This window comes from Strix uralensis, chromosome 16, assembly GCF_047716275.1.
Source record: "Strix uralensis isolate ZFMK-TIS-50842 chromosome 16, bStrUra1, whole genome shotgun sequence".
Taxonomy (NCBI): domain Eukaryota; kingdom Metazoa; phylum Chordata; class Aves; order Strigiformes; family Strigidae; genus Strix; species Strix uralensis.
This window is the reverse complement of record NC_133987.1, coordinates 7,307,481-7,331,914: the sequence shown is the minus strand read 5'-3', so window position 1 is coordinate 7,331,914 and position 24,434 is coordinate 7,307,481. Positions and strand designations below refer to the sequence as shown.

At 43.9% G+C, this 24,434-nt stretch overlaps 1 protein-coding gene across 1 annotated transcript; it reads left to right on the top strand.

Moving 5' to 3' along the window:
* The first annotated feature begins 906 nt into the window (after positions 1-906).
* On the top strand, positions 907-23,978 carry MYH16 (myosin heavy chain 16). Its single transcript, XM_074885511.1, is given in 37 exon segments — positions 907-948; positions 1,858-1,995; positions 2,300-2,509; positions 2,577-2,659; positions 2,771-2,882; positions 2,884-2,904; positions 4,126-4,249; positions 5,203-5,264; positions 6,385-6,472; positions 8,327-8,489; positions 9,187-9,245; positions 9,248-9,267; positions 10,292-10,463; positions 11,023-11,106; positions 11,109-11,199; positions 11,201-11,216; positions 11,882-12,033; positions 12,400-12,475; positions 12,613-12,646; positions 14,686-14,744; positions 15,054-15,094; positions 15,544-15,595; positions 16,182-16,327; positions 16,329-16,425; positions 16,755-16,866; positions 17,060-17,187; positions 17,961-18,157; positions 19,046-19,178; positions 20,459-20,509; positions 20,511-20,556; positions 20,559-20,642; positions 21,870-22,000; positions 22,128-22,195; positions 22,197-22,226; positions 22,654-22,867; positions 23,653-23,687; positions 23,689-23,978. Coding segments are annotated over 37 exon segments (3,468 nt in total). The 3' UTR covers positions 23,786-23,978.
* Positions 23,979-24,434: the final 456 nt, after the last annotated feature.

The window sequence follows — 24,434 nt, the reverse complement described above, 5'->3', positions numbered from 1 at the left end:
TCTTGATCCTCTGTTTCTAGAATAAGAACAGTTCTACTCATCAGAACTGTATTTGGTTAGAGATTAAAACAGGTTCTCTGCAGTGGGGGGTTGTTATTAATTATCTGGGAGGAGGAGGATTGCAAGTGACTTTTCCTTAGGCAGGCCAGAGTGAGAAAAGCAAGCTGTCTTCCCTTATCTTGATCAATACATGGTGAGGTCCTGCTTGATCTGGCAGGGCTGCCACTAAGGTAAAAATGATCATTTTCAAACTGAAGTGTTGAGCTGCTTCATGTCAATTGCTTATGTCTCCTCAGGACAGGAAAGACAGCCAGGACAAGTTTTTCAATACTGTTGAAAAGGTTTGGGTGTTCAATCCCATTTACTTTGACGCGGCTGCTATGTCAAAATCTCCTAGGTAGCCTAAGCAGCTCATCCCACAAAAGGCTTTTTTCTTAAGTGATACACTCAAAACGTGCTTAGGAATTGAAACCTAGAAGAACCCTCAGTCTCCAGTCAAAAAGCTCACGTTATGCCTTGATTGTACTGATGGCAACTGGTGTAATCACCTCTTAGTCTGGTTCTTGCTGCAGAAGCTGCTTCTTGTGCCCGGTCCTAATCATTACTACTGGGTGCATCAAGGTGTGATCACAGGATGATGGGGAAGAGCCACTTCTCACTAATGTAAGTCTGGGGAAACATCAGTGAAATTGAAAAATACAGCAAACAGGATGTTTTTAGACCCCCAGTCTAAGTTTCCCTTAGGAATAAAACTCAGCTTCTTCAACCTGAGGATAAATAAGCTGCTGAAAGAGCAGTTAGGGATAGCCTAAAGATTTGTTCAATTGTCTGTGAGCTGAAGCCTGAATGTAAAAGATCTGCTCCAGAGCAAATGAGCTTGACGTAGGAGTTTCTGGTTAACATTCAATGGCCTGGGGTTTGCAGGACTTCAAACGAGCTAGTTACAGGGTTTGTTTGAAGCCTGAAAACTGACAGATCTGAAAGCTGTGGCAGAGACCATGGGTTAAAACCTGCTCATCTTGCATATATATGTAATCTCAAGGAGCAGCTTTTGTAAGAGGAAGACTTGACCCTTTGTCTGGTTTTGACACACATTTTCCTTTTTAATATCATTTTGAAGAGTATCTGTTACTGAAAAGAGCTTATTGGGAATATCTGCTGGCTCCTGAGACTATTATTATAAGCAGGACTTGAGCTACAGAGAGATCAAACAGTCTCCAGCTGCTGAACTTACAGTGCCCTTTCTAGCAGCTGTTGGTATTTTACAGCTTCCAGGATTTGTACATTGCAAACAAGCCTTCTGTACAAAGCAGATATGATTTTCATAGCCACTAACACAGGCAGTCCCAAATCATGGCTGACGAGTAACACACTGCATGATTCTCTGGCATGCTCCAAGTCCTGCGCTCTCCCTTCTCCGGGATGAATGCGAGAGCAAAGCACCACATTCCCAGCAGAGCTACGCTCCCTCCCTGTCCGTGCCAGCTGAGATGGGGGATAATTGTTATATGGGGATGTTGCTGCTCAGGTCCTGCTGATTTTAAAAAGTATGGTGAAGAGTGGAATGAGCTGATATCGCAGATGATACGTTGCATTTTGCTCATGGTATCAGAGACAGAACAACTGCTGTCAAAGCACATGGTTCTTAGGTAGCATAAATCAGTGTACGGAAGAAAAGCAGAGTGCTGGTTTACAGCAACATTAAGCTACTCTGTCCCATGCTAGTCCGAAGGGACCTGGCTGGTCAAATTTCAATGGGCTGGAAAATTATTTTAGGTGTTTAGCACTATGGGCTGGCTTCCAGCTTATGGTGCAGATTGAGAATTCCCTTGTGTGGGTCTGTCCCCCTTCTGCCAGGTGGCCTTTGATGTCCTGGGCTCCAGTCCAGAAGAGAGGATCTGTGTTTACAAGCTGACTAGGGGTATCATGCACTTGGGCACTATGAAATTCAAGCAGAAGCCAAGAGAGGAGCAGGCAGAGGTGGAGAACACGGAGGTAGGTTGAGATCTTACGCTTGGTCACAGCAAACCAGGACAAAACCAGCAAAAACCAGCATGCTAACAGCTCAGCCAGTTCGTTAAGATTGAAAAAGCTGCTAAAACCGGACTCTTGTTCCCAAGGAATATAAAATGACCTTAAACAACACACTGATTTTTTTTTTTTTTTTTAAATGAACAGATGTGCTATTGAGAGTCAGAGCTGGCATTCACAGCTGCCACAGGGCAGCAGGCCTAGCCAGATGGCTGAGCTGTCAGCTAAGGACTTGATCCTTCTTTGTTGAACAGCTCTTGCTTTGCAGGTGTTTTTGAAGCCATGGTGGAGCAAACAGGCACATACCTCCCAGAGCATTCGGGAGCCCACACACCTTGTTCGAGGTGTGTATTATTGCCTCTGCTCCATCCATCCAGCTCTGCTGAATGGTGCGTGTGTGAAGGAAGTGACAGAGCTGAGATTGGCCTCTCTTCTGTCCTTCCCAGCGAGCTCCCAGCAGGGCCTGAAAGCAGAGTCTGTAAGCATTTTCCTGGGTATGCAGCAAGGGGATGGGGACAATGAGTGATTTTCCTCCTGTTACTCAGATTAACATGTTAATCTTCCCTCCAATAGTAGCTGACAAAGCTACTCAGCTCACGGGTCTGAAGTCTGGAGAGCTCCAGAGGAGGTATCACCCCATCCAGGGTGAAAGCAGGGAACAAGCTGGAGCAGAAAGACACCCTCTTAGCACTATAGTGCCAGAACTAGGGATTTGGCCAGCACACGCATGTTCCCCAAGGCCACTGATAGCCATTGAAGGCTGCTGTTACAACAACCATCTGGGCAAATCACCCAACTTCCTCAAGCCCAAGGGAGGCAAAGGCAATGGGGGAGAAGCTCACTTTGAGCACAGCGGTGCATTACCTTGGCACGGTAAGTGCAGACCAGGGCTGTTCCTGCCATACCCCTGCCTCTAACCCTCAGGAAGCTGGAACACACACTTTGAGAGGTCAGACATGAGACCAAGACCTAGAGGCCAAGCCCTCCGCATGAACAGCTCACATTAAACTTCCATAGGTTTTAATGTACAGCAACACTGGGAAAAGTACTTTGCTGGTGCAAATTAATGTGTCTCTGTTGCCTTAAAGAAGTACTGCAGCCAGAGATTGGCTCTGCCGCACAGAATGTGCATCTCAGAAATCCTTTCCAGTAACAATTAATTGAAAACACTGATTGTGCAAATGTCTGACCAGTGACGCAACAGTCGAGCATTTTAACGTACAAAGAACAGCAAGGCTGTTTCATGACTCTTCAACATGTTGCCACTGGCCTTGATTAAAAATATAATCCTTATAGATATTCTGAAAAGGAACAAACCCCCAAAAAGTCAAGCCAAGGCTTGTTTCTAGTAACACAAAGCTGTAGGAAAGCTACCCAAAAGGCACATCAGCCAAAGGATTAAATTAATTTTTGCCTCTGTTGCTTACATGTTGCTGGAAGAGCCAGAGTCCTGCAGTTCGCTGCAGCTTGTCTAGCCTTTCCTGGTGTATGTGACTTGCCTCTCTGCTGTGTTGTCAAGCAGCCATGCTAATGCTTAGCAGCAGGAACAGTATTTAAGCATATTATCGAACTCCACCAGTTATTCATATACTCCACTGCACAGACATACTGACAGAACATGATCAGAGCATGAATCACAAGCCCTTTGCTCTATCTTTTTTATACTCAGCAACTATTTTCTTTCTTTGCTACCAAGCAGGTTTTTGAAAGTGACATTTGACTGTGCCAAAATATGTTCTGATTGTGCTTGGTTATACCAGTCTATAAGCCACATTGTCCCCTCGTCAGCGTATCAAAGTATGAGCCTAAAAGGTAAAAATATAATCGCTCCACAACATCCTTTCCTTTGGCAGCCCTGCAGAATCATTTATTCAGGGCAAATGGGCTTTCCATGGTAAGGGCCGAGACTCTAGGGAGTGCATTAATGCTATTCCCACGCCAGTGTTAACTTGCTTCCTTTCCCTGACCCACAGAGGGTTTTTCCCTCTCTGCGCAGGTTAACAATCAGAAACCTGCTTTCTCATGCACTGCTCCTGGGCTGTTCTCTCGCTGTGTCTGAACTGGTCATGCCTTTTCTCCCCTGCTCCTTTTCAGGTGTGACACAGTATCACAGGGTGGCTACAGAAGAAGGAGGATCCCCTGAATGAAGCAGTGGTGGGCTTGCTCCAGAAATCCAGCAGGCCCCTGCTCTGGGTCCTCTTTAAAAGAGGAGGAGGCTGCAGGTAGAATGAACGTTATGCGGTATAATCAATACTGTCAGCTCAATGTGTGGCCAAACAAATGTCATCGGTTCTGGTGCCCAGTGCTCCCCCATCACTCTGTTGTGGAAAGGATTAAGCCTGTCATTGTAACACACTCTTCATCCAAGTTATTTGCCTGTGTCTGTCTCTGCACACTTCTCTTCGGTGCTGAAAGACAATCTACCTCCGTCCTTGAAAATTCTGCCCCTCCAGCACTGAGGGAGGCAGACGGTACACACCGCGTTCACGTTGCTCAGTGAAGGCACTACCAAGCACTGCTGCAGAAACATGCTTGCACAGATGGAGGTGTGAGTGCGGTCCTGGCTTAATGACAGGCTACAAAATCCCCTCCTGGCAGTCAGTGGCCTTCTGCTGCCCAGACAAACGTCAGGTTTCTATCAACCAGAAAAACTTGCTGCCTACTAGGATTGTCATCAGCCCAGCCCAGGACTCTGCAGTTGAAAGGTGAACAGGAAACAGTTTAGGAAACTGCTTTTCAGATTTTGAGCTATCAAATAGGCAGGGTCGGACCTCATTTCTACTTCCTGCATGTGCAACTCCATCTCAGCCTACGCTAAACTGGTAAAGCAGCATCAGTGTAAGAGAGAGGAGACTGACTTAGAGCGCAGAAAATCCTGGATGCCAACATACTGTGAATGCAGCTTCTCTTCTTTCCCAAGGACTATATTCACTTCTGGTTTGAGGATTTCTTTAGAGCAGTAAACAATGAAAGAACAACCTCCTAACCAAGGCAGAATGCAGGTAAAATGATGGATATCTTTCTTTGGTTAGTAGTTTATCCAGACAGCACTGAACTGCTAACTTAAGTCAGTTAAGACAGATTTATGTTGGAGGCTACAGTACACTGCTTCAGTGTGACTCCTTTTCAAAAGCATTTCTCACAGATTCTGTGCAATAACATTGATTTTAGCTGGTGGCAGCAAGAGGCAGGAAAGAGGGTCCTCTTTTGTGACTGCCTCCAACTTCTACAGGGTAAGCAATCATCCATGCCTTTGTATTTAAATTGCCATCAATGCCTTTGTATTCCAGCAGCAGCTCAGCCTCCCTGCTTTATCTTCAACCCTGCCTAAGGCTGGCTAATGTCATTACTCTGATTTTACCAGTGCAGAACTAAAAGAAACTTTGGCATCTAGTGTCACTGGTGTCATTTAAAATGCTCTTGGACATCTGGGACATCCACAAGGGGCAAAAAGAAACAAGAGGGCTGAGAAGAGACTTGTGCTCTTCTGGAGCAGTGGCTGGTGATACATGAATGCATCTAAAATGTCACTATGTTTAGGCAACTGAAACCCCTCCAAGGACTTGCAGGGTCACACGGGAAGAATATTGCAGAGCAGAGAATCACAACCCAGTCTCCTGGGATGCAGGGCAGCACCATACCTTTCTGAGAGTGGTGTCACAGTACTTACATTGGCCGTCACGAGCGCTAGAAATAGGACAAGAAAGGTCTAAAGAAGCCTGTGAGTATTTTAGCTTGAAAGCCACAAATGAAGAGGGGAAAAACATTACAGGGAAAGTCCTGTGTTACTATAATTCGAATTCAATCTAGTCCTTTCAGACACTCTTGGTTGGTTTTATTATGCATGGTGCTGCCATTTCACCCACTCCTGATCCCTGACAGCCATGCAGCTTTCACAGAAGCCTAAATGAGGTTCCTGTGTGCTGCCTCTCGGCTGTAGCACACTTCTGTCTCACCCAGCAAATAAAAGCCAACTGCTGTTACCAGTGCAGGGAGCTATTCCTCTAGGTTTGCTGGTGGAGACCAGGACTTTCATTGTTAACTCTTCCGAAGGGTAATCCCCGAAGGAATGGTTATATAACAACTACAAGCCAGAATCACGAAACAACATTTACCTAAAATTGTTTCAGGTTCACACCATGCCCAAAGTTGCTTCCGTGCATGTAAGCTTGTTCCCCTGGGCCACGCAGGACCAGGCTCACTTTCTACCTTGTTGTGTGGGGGGTTTTTTTGTGTGTTTGTTTGCTTCCAGCTGTGAAATGCAAATGACTTTATAAACCAGAAGGTTTTCTCTCTCCAGCCTTGGTAACTCCTGTTAGTTTTTTCGCTCCATTCCTCTTTGTCTCATTCCAGGAGCCTCTGAACTAGCTGATGACCGCTTTGCACAGCACATCCCCGCATTTCATCCACTGCATTGTTCCAAATGAATTCAAACAGTCTGGTAAAGCGATCCTCGGGCAAAGCCACACAGTGCCTTCAGCACAAGCTGTGGCTGCCTGAACAGCAGATCTTTATTCAGGAATGAAAGACGTTGGGCCATCACTTCACAGACTACCTTGCACCCCTTCAAGGGAATGTTAGTCTGGGAGACGCTTCCAAGCGCCAGGATTAGAGACAGGATGTCTAATAAACCTCTCATTTCGTGAGAGAAGCACAAAGAATTAGGAAATACACAACCTGGAACTAGACAAATTGGCACCATTATTTATTAGGCTGCATTGCCTTCTGCAACCCTTTTTTTGCAGGAACAACCACAGAAACTGCATTGCAGAGGGGAAGAGCAACATAAGCTTTCACCTATGATATATAATAAAGTGGAAGGGCAAGTAATGGAGAGCAGTGAACAGCAAACAAATCTGCTGTGAACAGGCAGGTACTCTTGTTGTTGGAATTCCAACACTATTAGTGAATGCACAGCTTCCACTCTCAGCTGATGGAGGTGTGCATCCCGTGCAGCAATCCTGTCCATGAGAAATCAGAGCCCATCTCTAATGCTTCTCCATCCCCCTGCAAGAGCTTCCACATTGCACAGATGGGTAGAAACATCCACAAGCTTCCCTACCAGCAGGATTTCAGTGCCGTGCCCAGGGGGGGCTAAACTAGAGAAGATCTTAAGCAGTGATCAGCCTTTCTGCACTCCACTAACTGTAGCTCTTACATCGTTATACCCGTCTTTCTCATTTTAGATACCGAAGCCTGAATCCCAGCATACTCCCTCCAGGGTTTGTGGACAATAAGGTGGCTCTACTGGGAAAAGGAGTACAGACTTGGCTATAGCAAGGTACTGTTTACTCCTACCAAATTGAGCTAAATAAATTGATGGCAGTTATGACTCAGCATGCCTTTGGTGTAGATATAGATGCAGAGTTTCTACAGCAACCCGCTTCCTCATGCATATAATGTTCTCTCTTACACATGCTCCCAAAACTGACTTTTAATCAGACAGTACAGTTAATATAATGCAAATGAAGTGCACCTTCAGCTATGCGATAAATCTCACTTGCTCTTTACTATTCCTTAGTCAGGCAAAAGTCTTACTAACTGATCATTTATCCAGTTTAAGTCTGGAAAGGAAAATGGAGAGAGACTGTTGTAGCTGTCTAATATTAGCAGCATATACCATTAATTTTGCACATATGTTTTTGTCATAACATAATGAAAGTAGCTATTGTAACAGCCACGCAAAAGGGAGCATTCTGTTCTTTGCATGAACCTAAAATTTGCATTTCCCAACTTTTATAATAATTACACAATATTCATCATTCCTCCAGCCTATTCTACGCTTAAATGTCAACATACGGATGGAAGTTAAAGTGGGCCAGACACTGCCCCGATCTTACTTCTAAGGCCAACAGCAACAAGATTACTGCTATTATTTTCTCATTGTCACTGAAACAACTTAGAGTGTTTCCTGTCATAGGAGAGCACAAGGTATATTTGGGTTTCATCAAGGAAAAGACTTCCACCCCTGCTTTACTATATGTCACTTAGCTAGATCTTACAATGATCCTAATGTATTTTTTATAGCTAGACACCTTGGGCACGGAAGAGGCTGAAGACCCCTGTGTAAATCCATGCTAAAGGTGAATGGAGCCCAATTCTAAATATTAGTCTTCCATTCCCATAACCTGCCCAAACTTTCTCCTTTTTGTACATGTAAGTAGAGAACCAGACAAGATCACAATGGGATAAAATCAACATGTAAAGACTGAAGAAATAAAATATCCTAATTTCTGGGTGCTAATACATGGCACGTCCAGAGTTTCATAGTCCCAAAGGTGACCTAGAACTCCAGGTTCTACGAGTCTCCTGTCTCTCAACATATTTTTCTGTGCTGGGATCCTGGCCACACCGGAAGACTTGAGAGATGAACCTCTGGCAAAGTTCATGATCATGCTGTAACGTCATGCTCGTGGCTTCCTGATGAGGATTGAGTACAAAAAGATGCTGGAAAGAAGGTATCCTCACGGAGAAAAAAAAATAGAAACTACTCTGTGAATCCAAGGCAGCACTAATGTAATTAATTTACTAGCAGTAGAACAATATTGCAGCTAGACAGCTGGGTAGCTCCGTTACCTCCTGTGCATCCACTCCAAAGACCAACAGCTGGAGGAGCTCTGTAATCTGGTAGTGAGCATTATCCCTGTCAAGAAACCCGAGCTCACATGGTGATGCTGTGAGTCTCCTGGAACTCAACCACAACACATACGTTTATGAGTCACAAGATTCTGGTTTCGATCTGTGCGCTTTTTCTGTCACTGCCTATGGTATCTGTGCCTGCAGGATAGAGGAGAGGAAGGATGGGAGGCAAAAAACACCCTTTCAATTAGCTTCAAGTTTATTTGTACATTCGTACAAATATTTTTATTTGTATATTTCCAGCAGTATTTGCTTCTTCTAGTGCATGAAAGCTTCAATTTCTACATCCACAGTAGCATTCTTTAAACAAATTCAATTCTGTTGTCCTTTTTCCTACCTCAGCAAACTGCTATGACTCTTCTTGCATGTCAAAAAATCGTGGGGCATCGAGGTCTACCCCATTTGACTGAGATTACATACTGACTCCAGCATTCTGCGTGACCACTTTGAGTCCCACTATGTACATTGCCTGGAAAAAGAGTTGTTTCTAAGCCCCACATGTTCTGTTTGCTACAGGCTAGGCCTGATGGCAATTCAGAGGAATGTCCAGAAGCTTCTGCAGCTGCTTTTCTGGGGAGGTGGAATATGTACATTAGGGTGAGGAAAATACTCTGAGGATTGTCCTGTTCTGCAGAATTAAACAGTGGTAATTACAGGCACTGAGAATCTTGGGATGTCTGCACAGGGAAGATAAGGGCTGGGAGAAAAAATAACAGCCATGTTCACTTAAGTAAAGACACTGAGAAAGCTAGTGACTTCCTTGTTAATTATTAATAGGGCAAGGGGCCTGAATGATTTCTTTCCAAATCAATGCCAGAAAAGTTAGTAAACGGAGACAGCCCTGAAATCTGAGTCTAAGTTTGCTACCTCCAGGGAGTAGAAGGAGAGTGTCTTAGAAATTCAAGACCTGGACTTCCCACTTCTCAAAACATCATAGAGAGAAGTGGTGAGGTTATGAGCATGGAAATACAAGATTTCACTATTCATTAACATTTAAAAGCTGAAACAAAGCTGCTGATTGACTTCTCTTAAGCAGGACCACATTGTCAATGTGAAGGGGCAGTTCCAGCTCAGACTCTCCTCACCTAGTCTCAGGATGGATAATTCAGTTGGTTTTCTGGTAAGAGAGGAAAGAAAATGTTGACCAAGATACTCAAGCTTAAGTGAAACAAAACTATGTTAAAGCCAATTTTCCACATAGAGGTGAAACAAAATCTGCCTTTTTACCTGGGGACGCACCTTCCCAACTCCAGTGCAAACCAAATGAACTTCCATAACCTTAGAAAGAAAGAGATTTCAAAGGGTTCTGGTCCCATTTGGACTGATAAGAATCTAGATCATTATAAGAATCATTCTGCATTTCTATCAGTTCAGAATCTGGAATACAGTCCTGATTTCTATGCTGGCACCATAACAACCTTTTCTAGGAGTTGTATTACTCACACTATAGATATGAAACCCTCTGCACTAAACAGGCATTTCAGGAAACACCAGGCCTCCCACTGGTATGCAAAAAAGAGTAGGATCTGATAATAAAATGACCACCTCAGGGCTTTCAGGGACCATTATCATAGAAAAGGCTTGTTTTGGGAACCTCATTACTTGAACTCCTCACTTCCAGGTGAAGCCATTGCTGAATGTGGCCCAACAGGAGGAGGAAATGTAACTGAAGGAACTGGAGCTGAGAAGCATGTCAGACTTGGGAGCTCACAGAACATGCAAAAGAGCAGAGGAGCAGCCAGCCACCCTCAGCCAGGAGAAGAACGGCCTCCACGTCCAACTGCAGGCCGAGCATTATCAGTAGAGGATGGTTAAAGGTTGAGTAGTTATCATTTAGGCAGGGCATCGGCTTTCTCAAATGACTCAGAAGAGGCTCCTTTTCAGAATATGGAATGAATAAAGAGCATATGGGGATGATGCATGAGATTCACAGACAGCCTGACGGTATCCTAAACAATGCTAAATCCTTAGAAAACAGAGGAGACTTGGAGGCCTCATGGCTAAAGAAAAGGAGCCGTTGGCACAAGTCCTGAGTTCTCTTCCTGGTCAACCACTGATCCTCAGCATGATCTACAGCAAGTCAGGGTGGCATCTTTCTAAATTGCAAACTATTCTTTAAGGATCTGTGTGTATACAAACAGATTTTTTTGACGCTTAACTTTTAGAAGCTATGGCCTGAATCATGGAGATTCAGATCAACCATAACAACAAGTATGTTAAAGGAATCTTAAACTCTGCAGAAGAGGCAGAATCTTGCATTTCTTGCAAATGAAGGTTTGCTGCCCTAAGAGGCAGGAGTTGTAGCAGCCTTTCATAGGATGAACACTGTCTTCCCACCCCTTCATTAGGAACAAGAGAACTTGTTGGATGCTGAGGAATGCCTGGCCCCAGTGATGAAATCGAAGATGGACCTACTGAGCCAGATCCTGGATATGAAGAAGCTGACACGAGTGCCAGCAAGCAGATGCTGGAGGATTAGCTCAGCGATTTGAAATGTGACTTGGAAGGGCTGGAGATCACCTTGGCTAAAACAAAAGGAAAAGCAGGTATGAAGCATGAGAGAGAATTTTTTTTTTCCCCTTATTCTTCAAGGAAATGAACCCCAACAACCATTACAGCTTCTTCAGACAGAGCACCCTTTGGGATGCTCAGATTCACTCAGCTCATCTCACCCAGAGCTTTTTATATTGTCTTCCAGTATCTTATATAGCCTGGGATAGATTTAATTCTACATTTCACCTTTCTGCGCTATAGTAATAGTCATTTCATAGCAATTTCTAGGGATCCCTCTACCTAAAGACATCTGCATCTCCTCTACATTCTTTATTAATTATACCCACTTTTATATGGCAATCCTGGTAGGCCTCTACTTATAAAATGCCCCCCTCCACAGCCATGTAACTCCTTTCCACCTAGCCTTGGGGAATACTTCTCCCTCTCCTGCACCTGAACTGTTTTTTATTTAATGTAATTGGAGAAGTTTTAAATCTGTACTGTAGCAGCCATGTGGCTGTCTGCTGCTTCTTCTGAAGTCAGTGTTAACATCCACAGGATGTTAAACTCACAGATGCCTCATATGTCTCAGAATTTATTAACTGAATCTCAGATTCCTTCTAAAGAAATACAAGGTTCCAGTGACATTTTGTCCTGATGCTGCTAACGGCTTGTGTGATCCACAAAACCTGTGTGATGTTCCCTTTCCTGTCTGCAGGCATTAGACCACAGAATTCGAACTCTGACTTCAGATCTCTCTGCTCCGAATGACTCAGTCACTAAATTCCAAAAGGAGAAAAGGGCTTTGGAGGAAGTTCATCAGGCAGAAATAACTGCTCCATTTTTCTTTCTCCCATTCTCGTTCTCCCAGTCTAGGGAAAGGAAAAAAAAAATTGTCTGCTTGCTTAATTACTGCGAGACTAGTGTGCTGCACAAACAGGAAGGCAGCCGTGTTTTTCTAGGTATTAACTAATGGCAGCACAGCGAAGTGTTGCCAATTTTTGCCACTGCCCAAAGGAGCTATGTGAATTGCTGAGGGCAAGCAGGATTCTTCTGTAAGAGTCAGTGCTGGACCGAGTTCCTGTGGGCCTATTGAAAATGCACACACAAAACTCATACTGCTTTCAGGAAGCACCACAGATGAATCTATTCTTTGGGGTTTCAGTCTGTTGCCAGGGCAGCGTAGCTAGTTTCTCACCCAATTCTGTGCACTAGTCTTGGTCTCTTCCTTCCTAGAAAATTGCAAGGTGGGGAGAATAAGGTGAACCGCCTGCCCAAGAACTACAGCAAACCTTCCACTCAGATGCATGAGGTGAGGTGCAGTTGTTATGGTCTATATTTTAGATGACCCTCTTTAGTCTGTTTTTGACATCCTGGGCCCTTCTGATAAACACCACCTATATGTTTGTTAGAAAGTTTTTTCACACTGATTCCACTTTTTTCAACTAGCTGGAGAACTGGGAACAAGAAAAGAAGATCCATGGCAAGGTGGAAAAGGCTCATCATAAAGTGACTTCAAAATGACAATTGCTAATCTCAGTGAGATGAAATGAGCCAAACCTGGAAAATGTTGTAAGCAAGTAAGTGTCAATTGTAACAGAATTTCCCAGGGTACAGGATCCTACTGGGTGCAGTTGTGCTACGTCATAGCTGTGACAGGATTAGCTACACCTGAAAAGTCACTGGGAAAATCCAGAGTCATACCCTGATCTCTTCAGTATTAACCTAATTACAAGTAGAAGTATAGTTCAGTAGTTCAGGCAAGCAGAATCAAAAATACAGGATTTTGTTTCCTAAGTCTTTCTCTGACTCATTGTCTGATATTTGTAATTCATCTTCCACACTCACCCACATATAAAATGTGTATTATCACCGGGAAGTTATGAGGCTTAAATGATTCATGTTTATGTAAGGCCTTATGATCCTCAGATAAAAACTGTTTTAGAAATGCAAAATATTATCACAAATTAGAACTTTATTTTAGTATCACTATTGACTACTTCAGTGATGGGTCTGCCAGCACTTCTCTGACAAACCTCCCCTTAGAAATTAACTTCCCAGAATACAAATATCCAAACCACTAATTTACCTAGTTAAAGAGCTAAGTAGCTAAGGCAGTGTGTACAATCATTAATAAATACTGGCAAGCTTTGCTAATTCAAATTCTAACACAGCGCTCCACAGGGAGTACAAGATACTTGTGCTTCAGAGCAAGGCCACTGGGACGCTTAAGTGACAGAAGAAAAATTAAGTGCTGGTGTTAGTCTTTCAGAGCTGCAAACAGACGACTCAACTTCCTGGCGTGCTTGTGCCTTTAAGTGCAAACTAGTTAATGATGGGGTAAGGCGGAGCTTCAACAAAAGAAAAAGGGATTTAAGTGCCTTGCCACTCCCATTAAGGAGGCAAGACACTAGATCTAAACCACTTTCAAAAAAGATTAACCTGTTCATTACAGAGCAGAAACACTTATTTGGCTTATTTAATTTGCTGTAACATCCTGCCTTTTCTTACCCCACAGGAGCCTGCTTGCACAGCTTTGTCTTTTTGGTAAGACTGAATCGGCATAAAAGATTAATACAGACCTTTTAAACGTACCCTGTTAAAACGGAGTCTGGAGCCCACCACTCTTTAAACCCTTAAATAACAGAACCAGCTGAGATCTAGTATTTGTTTTTCCCCAGGTAGATTCTGACTTCTTTTCTACAGCAGATTCCGACCCCTTCTCTACGAGCTTGTGAAACCCCTCGGCTTGGAAACATTTGCCTTTTTAGCTTCCAGTGAATCAATAATTCAGCCAGCTCTGAGATCCAGCTTGTTTTGTATATTATCCACTCACTAAACTTCACTTTCTTTGAAGTCTGGGGAACTGTATGCTCACTGTAGATCTCCTGCCATGCTGCTATGGCCAGAAGAAAGGCGATCTGCTGCAGGGACCTCCTCTTCCGCTTGCAGGCAGCCAGCAAAGACGGTGGATAGACCTTTTCATCCACATTAATGCCAAAGGCTCCTGCAAGGCACTCTCCCCCTCACTGTGGAAGGAAAGGTGGTAAATAAAACCAGAAATGAGGCCACAGCTCACAGGATGCACAGTGTTACCATTCTGAATTCAAATATTTCTTTCATCCAACTATTTCAGTGCCCAAATATTTAACTAAAAACCCAGCACTTCAACAAAACCATGACCTGCAAACCTAGATTGCAGCTATTTCTACAAACAAGCCTCTATTTCCCTCAAGTAACCATATCAGCTTGATTACATTCCTGAAGGCCAAATTCCAACAGATACAGGAAGCTAACCATGCTGCAGATAACATCAGTTGTCTACTGAGACACCTGGCCAGGTATTTCCTGCTTTGTTGGCTCAGTATTCCCAGCTGTAGATCTATCCCAGGAAAGAAAATCCAGTAGAGCTGACAAATGTATAGATGAGGGAGTGAAGAAATTAAGATTCTTGTGTATTTCCACAGATTTCTCTCACATCTCTTGCTTATAGACACTGCTGTGCTTGTGTGTGCCCTCCAGGCCCGTGTACCCAAGAGTTGGAAGAAGACCTGGAAGTCGAGCATGCTATAAGAACACAGGTAAGGAGGAAAAAACTCCTCAAGGGAGTGATTACACCTCTGAAAAGACCTGACGATATTAAGCTACTAATTAAAAAACAAAATTCCTGAGGAAAGAGTAATAAGATGGACAACAATCTCGAACTCTAGTTTCAGCCTATACAGACTCATCGTTATAAACTGCACATGCTACTCGTTTCCCAGAAACCTCTGAAGCAGCCAGTTACTGACGGGGCAGTGCCCCACAGAGCAAGAGAGTAGCAGGTCAGGGAAAATGGGCATTTCTCTGTCCTGTGCTTCAGCTGTCAAACCACTCCACCCACTTTTTAGAGTTCTGTAGTGATGGATGGATCTACTCTAATAAATCTTACGTAAGTTGCCAGGATGTGGTTGTTAAATACATAATCAGATTCATTAACAATGGAAAAGCCTGAAGATAATTCAGTTCCCAAAAGGTTATATTTTAATAATGCTCTGAACACATTCTGATGACTAATACAAATTGATAGCATCAATAATAAGTAACATTTCCATTTCAATTCACTTTAGAAATGCTAGCTAATTAATTCTCAACCGTACCAGCAGATAGGTCAGTGTTGTTGAACACCTTGCACAGGTGGGAATACAGAGGTAAAGGAACTTGTCCAGGGGCACAAAAATCAGCAACGTCAGTTAAAGCAGAGCATAGCATTTGGGAATTCTTGTCCCCTCTCTGATTATGCCTCACACTTGCTGCCGTTGTTTCCAAAATGGTTATGCTTCTAGGTATACACAGGCTCTTTGGCATGAAGTAGGAATTTCTTCCCCTCTTTCCCACTAGGTGGAGAAACAAAGATTGCCTGGAAGAAGCTGGTGTTGCAACAACTGCTCAGGTCAGACACCTTCCCAGCATCTGAGCATCTTGTCTCATTCCTCGGAGGATGAGAAACGTAACTTGGACTCTCCAAAGGAGCAGCTTTTTCAGCAGCTTCTCTGAGCTCCTAAGCAGGCCAGATCTTGCAGACCTTACTCAACCTTCCCCTCACACTGCAGACCCTGGAAGAGGTAAAGCACCAAGGCTCCATGAAATTCCCCGTAAGCTTTGTCATTCCTATAGAGTTGGAGTGGAATGCGATCAGAGATTCGTTAGAAAGTTTCTAATTCAGGAGCACACAGTAAAAAGAGGAGGCAGAACTATTAGGTGTATTTTCTATTGTTTTGCAAGGAAAATACCCAGCGTGCAGTCCAGAGAATTACTCTGAGCTTTAGCAAAGAGGCCTAGAGATGGTTAATCTTTCTGGAAGATACTGACCTTCTAATGGCTTAATACCAAAGATGGGATTTGTCCCAAATAAAGAGACTATTAAAGCTAAGTAAAAGGCTTCCAGAAGCCTTTCTTATAAAGCATCCCCGAGGGCCTTACCAAGACTCCAGGGCTGCCAGATCCCAGCTGACAACAAGTATTTGGCCCCTTCTCAGATCTAACAGAATTGCAAGCAGGAAGCTGGGCTGCTGAAGCTGCTCCTCGAGCTGGAGGAGGGAGCCCTGCAGAGCGAGGCCACGGGCTCTGACCTGCACGGGAAGCGCTCGGTTGCCATGGCTGAGATGGCAGAGCTCATGGAGCAGCCCTCGAGTGAAAGTGAAGCTGGAGATGGACAAATAGGTCATGAAAGCGGAGATGGATGACCTCAGTGCAAGCATGGAGTCTCTTAAGGAATCCAAGGTGAAAGGCCAGCAGGAAATTCCTCAACAAACCAGCAATGCAGCCACGGGTGCAGCCATCAGTGCAAGGCAGAATTCAGCCCTCTGCAGTGGGAGCCAACTGATACCAGAAAGCAGCTATTTGCAGGTGGTGCTGAAAGCTGCCCGTCCTGACTGATGGCATGGGCATCCCCCTCGCTAAAGATCAGGACACTCTGCACTCCCCCTGGCTATTACAGCCATCCCATTCTAATTACAACCAACTGGAATAAACTGAGTTTGCAAGAGAGGGAGGATATTTTGGCCCTTCGAGCTTTACTCAGCATCATATGACTGACTTCTCTCTTACAGCTGAACTCAGATGCTCATGTTCACAAGCTGGAAGATAACCTGTCTGCAGCCAATGCCCAGCTGGTGGAGGTGGAGAAGAGCCAAGCTGAAATTAATGCCATCAGGCTCCAAGGTAAATTCCTTGACAGCTTTGTGCAATGTTACCTCCCTCTGATCCTCCTCTTCCCCTACATTTCATCCAGCTCTGGCAGCCCTGCCCTGTTTCCTCTAGCAAATCTGCCCAGTCCTTCTAGCCTTCACTTCTCTCTCTCTTCAGTTAGCTTGAATTAGTTCCTCTGCTGCTTCTTTACGCAGTTTTCCCACAGCCAAAACCAGCCAGCTGAGTCAGGAGCACAAGGAAGCTCAGAGCAGGCTTAACCAGATTGTCCACATGAAGATTTCTCTCACCTTGCAAGCAGATGACTTCAAGAGGCAGCTGGATGAAGAGTCAAAGGTACTGGGGACCACCAACTGCCTACAGAGGTGGTTGTTATCATGGGACATGCTGTGCCTGCTCTTTTGCATGCTGTCCACTTCAGAGTAACAAATCCTTTGTGTTAGCTCTCACAAAGGAAACCTTTCTCATCCAAATTAATCTCTGGGCTTGTTACCAGCTGATCTTGGAGGCAGTGTGGGGGGCATGGGCCTTGTATGGATACGATAATAAAATACAGAATCTCCTATGAGTCAGCAGCAAAGAGCAGATTTTCGCAGGTTTTCTCAGTCCACTGTCCACTGTCCATTCAGTGGATTGTACAGCAGTTTATTTGCATAGATCACACAAGTTTGGCTCAAAATATACCAGCATTTCAGGTCTCTGAGACATCTGTCTTGGAAATTTCTGCTTATCTCCAAAGAGTAATTCTAGTGCTGCACCTGTATATCAAAAGTCTGGCAGGAATTGTCTCTGTGTTCAGAACAATCACCAAATGGGTTTACTGCCATAACTCTTTTGAAACACTGTTTGAGAGAAAACAGTGATGATGACAAGCCAAGTTCTGTTTTCAGCTGTATGAGCTCAATCCAATTCACTGCAGTACAGCAAAAAACAGGTACGGAGAACAGAACTTGGCTCCTGACCAGGAAGATAGTTTGAAGCCTGAGATGCCTCTAAGACCTGGTCCAGAACTGAGTTGTTCAAGAGCAGCACTGCAGGTGTGGGGAGTGAGGTTGGGGCATTCATACTTCCAACAAGGACAGACACAGTAACGGCTGTGCTATCCCTAGTCCTGTGCTGCTGCTGCAGTGAGCCTGGCCAACACCAGGCATGATCTGGACCCAGTGAAAGAGTAGTTGGAGGAAGAGGAGGAGCGCAAAGCTGAACTGCAGTGCCTGGTCTCTAAACTCAGTACTGAAGTCGCAGTCTGGAGGACTAAATACAGGACTGATGCCATTGAAAGAACCAAAGAGCTGGAAGAAACCAAGCGAGCACTCAGCTTTCAGGGAGTCTGGGATGGGACTTGTGGCAGTTTCATTATTTAGTTTGGCTGCTGAGTCACAGCTTATAGATGTGATCAGTTAGGACTCAATTTGGTAAGACAGAGAGAAAGCAAAGGGCTCCAGGCAAGAGAAAGAAAATAATACTTGTAATAATAAACAGAGACTACTGAGACCTAACACTTGTACACTGACAACAGAAAACAAACACTGATCCATTCTGATAAAGGCTTGAATTTGGATAGCCTTTCTTTATTCCAACAAGGACTTTACTCTTCTAGCAGCCCTACAAAAGCCACTAGCATTTCCTAAGAATAAAGCAAGCACCAAACCAGATGAAACCCCTTAGAATCTGGTCCTTGAGATCTGCTATTACAGGCTAGAAGTTGAGCCAATCTTTGTAGCAGACTCTCTAACAGAGCTAACATAAAGGTGCTTTCACATAATAGCAACAAAAGTTAAGGCATCTGGAGGGTTTCACTGTGTGCCTGAACAAGTTGAGACGAACGGAATAAGCTACTACATCTCTGCATGACTTTGAACTGAGAACCAGGGATATTCACAGGGAGGAAGGCTACTTTGCTCTTAGACAATATCCTACTGGAATGGAAGGTGGGAGTGTCTATCACCAGGTAACAATCCAGCAATGAAGACGTGAACTGCAGCCCAATATGCCCTGTCTACCAGGAGAGGGGAAGAACCAGCCACATCCTAGTAATGGTTTTACAGTCCCTCTTCTGAGACCGCTCCCAAGATTTCACCTTTCACTGGTGAAAACAGTGATGTTACTCTGGGAGACTCTGAGGGCTGCTGACTCCTACCACTCCTCACTCCATGGACTACGCACCAGGATATTTATGCCCTCCTTCCCTCAGGACAAGGTTGGTTGTGAGGCTCCAAGAAGCAGGGGAGACAGCTGAATCAGCCCAAGCCTGGGTTGCCAACACGGGAAACACTAAGCAGAGGCTTCAGAACGAAGCGGAGGACCTCACTGTTGACCTTGAGAAGGCAAGAAATCCAGCCATTCAAGACCGCATCCAGCACAAGCCTGACCAGCAAGATCTAAGACCTGGTACTGGAAGCCCTGGGAGTCTTTCTGTTAACTCAGGTCAGCTTTGGACCGGTCCCTTATTTCTTAATGTTTAAGATCTCTCTGTTAAACATCAAGTAATCTGTATGGCCATGAGAAGCAAGGCTAAGATTTATCACATCAAGAGAAAACCCAGATGAGAGCTGCAGCTAATTCCTAGGAGCGCACAGCATGCTTCTCGTAAGCTCATTAACTGACTTCCAGAAACAAGAGTACAGCTAAAGAAAAAGCCCTCCTTTACTGCGAGGCAAGGTATTCATCTTCTTTTTAAGGATAATGATATCCTGCTTTGAACTTTTCAGTGTTGCAGTACCAGTGGGTTGGCCACTGGTTATTAACCACCATACTCAAAGCAGATCTAAACAACATGTAGTTTAAACACTAACAACGAAGACTCCTTCATTAAATTAGTATTTCTACTCTTGCTAGTGTTAGTGTAAGAGCATGAACAGTAGTGCAACTGTGGGACATTTGAATAAAAATGTTACTTAAAATAGGCACAAAGGCTGTTCCAAATCCACTGAAGTCCTTGGGTATCTGCCAATGACTGCAGTCAGCTTTAGAACAGGTCTCAAGAGCCGAAAATCCCACATACAGCATTACGTTACTGGGCTGAAAAAAAATCTCACCATCACTTTCTTTAATGAAGCAGTTCTTTATTCTATGGTTCCTGTGGTGCGCTTGTCACCATGGTATCGGAACGCATGTGCGGATCATAAGGATATGTAGAATATTTGTGATTAAAAGCTCCCAGGAAAGAAAAAATGTACCTTTATTCCCTCCCTTCATGACAAGCAGTTAAACACAGTCTAAAATAGTCTTGAATAACATCTTGTTTGTAACCGAATCGTCTTTGAAATAGAAAGAGTCACACTAATCAACCCAGGCAATTACTAACAGCACATCTGCACAAGGAATATCTGAAGTGGAAAACATTTGCTCCACAGCAGCATCATTATAACCGCAGGAGCAAGGAAGACTATCACACTGATGGGAACTGGGTGATCTTGTTAAATTCCTAATGGTGAGGAAAGAAAGCCTCGTAAACATTTTAATCATCCATTCAGAGTGACCAAGAGAAACTCTGCCAGTCATTAGAGTGGCTGCCAATTTAACTGTGACTAGCTGGCAGGACACACAGAGAAGTGAAGTGTAAAGAAAACTTGTGTCTGGTGAATGCTTGGCTTTATCTTTCCAGGCCAACGCTGCTTGTGCTGCCTTTGATAAGATGCTAGCAGAATGGCAACAGAAAATGCAAAAAGCTGCAGGTGGAAGCGGATAGTTCCCAGAAGGAATGTACACAAATGAAAATGTTGAGCTTAAGGATGCCTATGAAGAATCCTTGGAGCACACAGAATCTATGAAGAACAAGGCCCTTCAGGGTAAGCACTGGTTTGATGTTAAAAAACTCTGCAAATCATAAGCCCCTTGATTCCTACTTAATGATCTCTTGTGGTGTCTTCCAGCACCAATTCTACTTTTCTTATTTCTAGCAGTGCTGTCACTCTCTGGGGACATATATTTGATGCACTTAAAGTTGCGGGTTAGATTCTGCTCTTGGGACTGAGTCTACACTCACACACGTCACGCCTATCGGGTCACCCATGACTGTAACTAGCACCAGTGTTCTGCTTCCAGGGAACTGACTCTGGGGATAACATTCAGGATTGAGTTCCTTTCTGAACCCTCAAAATGTGATCACAATAGCAGCTTGGTTGTACTCACTGTATACTAGGTCCTCACTCCAGGCTGGGCCACGTATCATCACTAGAGCTTCACCTAAGGGAATAATGGACCGGTTACAGCGTTAGGCTTAAATAAGACACAGGCTGCAGTCCCAGTTCTGGCTACCAGCATTCTCTCTAATTCTGAGCAATTCACTCAGGGGACTATTAACAGTGGCCAGCTTTACCCTGGGAATACGACATTGTCTTTAACCTCAGTGGGGAGGATTAGGCATCTCCAGGAATCAGTTCAGAGCAAGTCAGTTAAACTCCTGCTCAGTCTTTCTCTTGGCATCACTTCTCCCCCGCTGGCTGTACAGGGAGACCAGCTGCCTTGGCTCTTTTCTTTTTTTAAAAACCACTTTGGTAAATTGCAAAAATTGATCTCTTACAGGAGGCTGGAAGATGACACTGTAAATATTTAGAAGATGCTACAATCTGCTGCCCTTGTGGCCAACAGAAAACAGTGATGGGCTCTCTGGCACAGACTCAGTGTTTTCTGGGCTATCTCCCCCAACCCTTTGCTCTGGCCTACATCAGCTGGCAGAGGGCCCCATTCTGCTGTGGAGAGACGATGTGGTGTCCTGTTTTCATTTTGTGAGAGCAATCATCTGAAAGGGGGAGAGGAAAAAGCTGGATAAAAACTGGGAAAAATTTCTCTTGATTTAATGGGCTTCATTCTTCTACCGCCATGAACACATGCAGCTAGCAGGGCTCAGTCACAAATCCAGGATAATACTTAGCAGTGAAAGAAAAGGGCAGCTGATATAAAGTGACTGGAACCATTTCATGCCATTTCCATTCAAAGAATCTGTCTGGTGCACTTGGTAAAGTTCACAGTCCTGAAATAAACCTATCATATGAAATATCCGTTTTCTTCCCTAGAGGAAATTAAGGATCTAATCAGTCATCCGGGAAGGGAGGGAAGAGCATTCATGAGCTGCAGAAGGTAGAGACTGGAGCTTGAGAAGGATGAACTGCAGGTGGCACTGGAGGAAGCAGAGTCTTCCCTGGAGGTACCAGTGCTACAGATGCGAGAGCTGCATGCCAGCCTGCTGCCTGCTGCCCACATTCCATCAGATGGATTTTGTATGTAGAACCCCACAAAGAGCATTTATTCATCCGTTGCACCCTTCCTTGCAGGCTGAAGAAAGTAAACTGATCTGCATTCAGATGAAAGTGGCTCAGGTTAAAGCTGACATTGACAGGAGAACATAAGGAGGAGGAATTTGAAACAACCAGGTATAGTGATAATAAGACATTAAGCCACAGGCAAAGCACGGAGGTTTTAAGTTAGACACTAGGAAAGTTTTATAATCATTAAGGGGAATTACTCCTTGGACCAGATTGGCTGGAGGTTGTAGAGTCTCCATTACCGGAAGTTAAGTGCAGTCTGGTGACACGTTGTCTAGTGGGACTGGTTTAGCAGGAGGTTATCCAGATTTTAGGCAGCAGATTTTTAAGATGACCTCATGAAAGCTCTCCTAGCCCTGTGTTTTAAAAGAAGGTACTTAGGAATGGCTTGGTGCAAAATCCTGGTATCTCAGTTTTAAACAGGTTTTAAAAGTTACTGTATTTTTATTACTTGGTGGGCAATAGTTTGATACAAAGGCTGGATCAGACTCAACATAACAGAATGCTGTACCATATGCTTCACTGGACTCCGCAGAAATAATCACCAGCATGCAATTGAGTCTCTGCAGGCAAGTCTGGAGACTGCAGCGAAGGGGAGTGCTGAAGCTCTCAGGCTCAAGAAGATGGACACTGACCTGACCAGCATGGAAATGCAACTGGATCGTGCCAACAGGAACAACAGTGAGCTTGTCAGGACACTCAGTAAACTGCAATAGCATGTCAAGGTGAACTGGAGAGGGTGGAAACAGGTCCCTCGATGGAAAAATGTACCAGTTCTATTTTATAGCTTAAGCAACAAAGCGGTAGATGATGTACTCTTGTTTAGACAGACATCTTGAACAAATTGGGAATTTATATTCAAAAGCCCTGGCTCTCCCACTCATACCAATTTCAATCTGCAGTAGTTTCAACAAACCTTTACAAGACAAGCGTTACTATCAGCTTTTGTCAAACTAGAAACCCAAAGAACTGTTCATATGTAATTAAAACAAAAAAGTTCTACTTTTAAGAGAAGTTGTAATTGTTGTTTGAACAGGATAGCCAAGAAATGGACTAGAAACTAAGAGAGATGTAAAACTAAGGAGCTTCCTTTGGCTCTTCATTTCTAAAATAAAACTAAGTAAATTAGTAAAAGGTTAGTATCTTGGAATAAAGTGATACAACTGCTACAAAAACCCAATTTTAGTAACTTAAAGAGTAACAACAAGGAATCTTTCTCTATGTACACATGTATATATATAGACACACACACTCAAACCTAACTTGTCCTCAGTTACATCAGTCTCAGTCAGAAGTAATTCTCTTAAAGTCAGTGTGGCAACAGTGATGTAAGACAGGCACACATGATACTGGGATCCAGTGCTGGGGGTTTTTGCAGGGTTTGGTTTTGCTTTTTGCCTTTTTTTTTTTTTTTTTTTAATCTGGCATTACCTTAAAGAACAGCTTTGCAGCTACATCTTGCAGCTTCCTCTCCCTTCACTATTGACATCAATCTTTCATCTGCTTTGGATCCCAAGGTCCTGAAACAGGTGAGGATGCTCACCAGCACAAGGAGCTGCAGGAGCAGTACCTGCCCACTACAGCCAGAGCTGGAAGAAGTGCAGCCCGGCCTGGAGGGCAGCAAGCAAACTCTGGGAGAGGGAGAGGTCGTGGAGAAGACATACTGAACTCAATGTCCATGTACAGAGAAAGTACAACTATTTACACAACAGCTATTTTGTCAGAGAGTTTATGTGTATGTGGTTTAACATTAAAACTTAACTCTGGGTAAGAAGTGGAGGATTAGGCCAATAATGGATAAATGTTAACAGTGGTCTATGAGATAGGTCTGATAATTCTATGGAACATGAAGAGCTCAGTCTTTAGAGGTATTATACTGATAGCACAATTTTAAAAAAAGCACCATCTTGGCCCAGCTTTCTTCCTAGAAGGTCTATGAAAAAGACTTTTAGCAAATTTGGTGGAAGAGTTAAGACAGTGCTGAGCACTTCTGAAAAACCCATGTTAAAAGGGTATAAAATTCTGCCTCCATTGAAACTACAGTTTTACTAGTTGTTTCCATGGTGCTCGGATTTCTTTCATAGACTGTAGCCCACAGCGAGATCCATTTTAGTGAAATTTTAAGCATCCTTGCGTTACAGATTGCAGTACAAAATAACATACCTGCCATTTCATTTTGTGCATAGATTTAAGAAGCTACTTTAACATTCACCATTCCAGTCTGCAGTTTCTTTCCATAAAGACCACACGTGCTAACATTTCCAAGGAGAAGAGTATAACTTCTGGAAAGGACTATTAATACAAGAAGCAATTCTC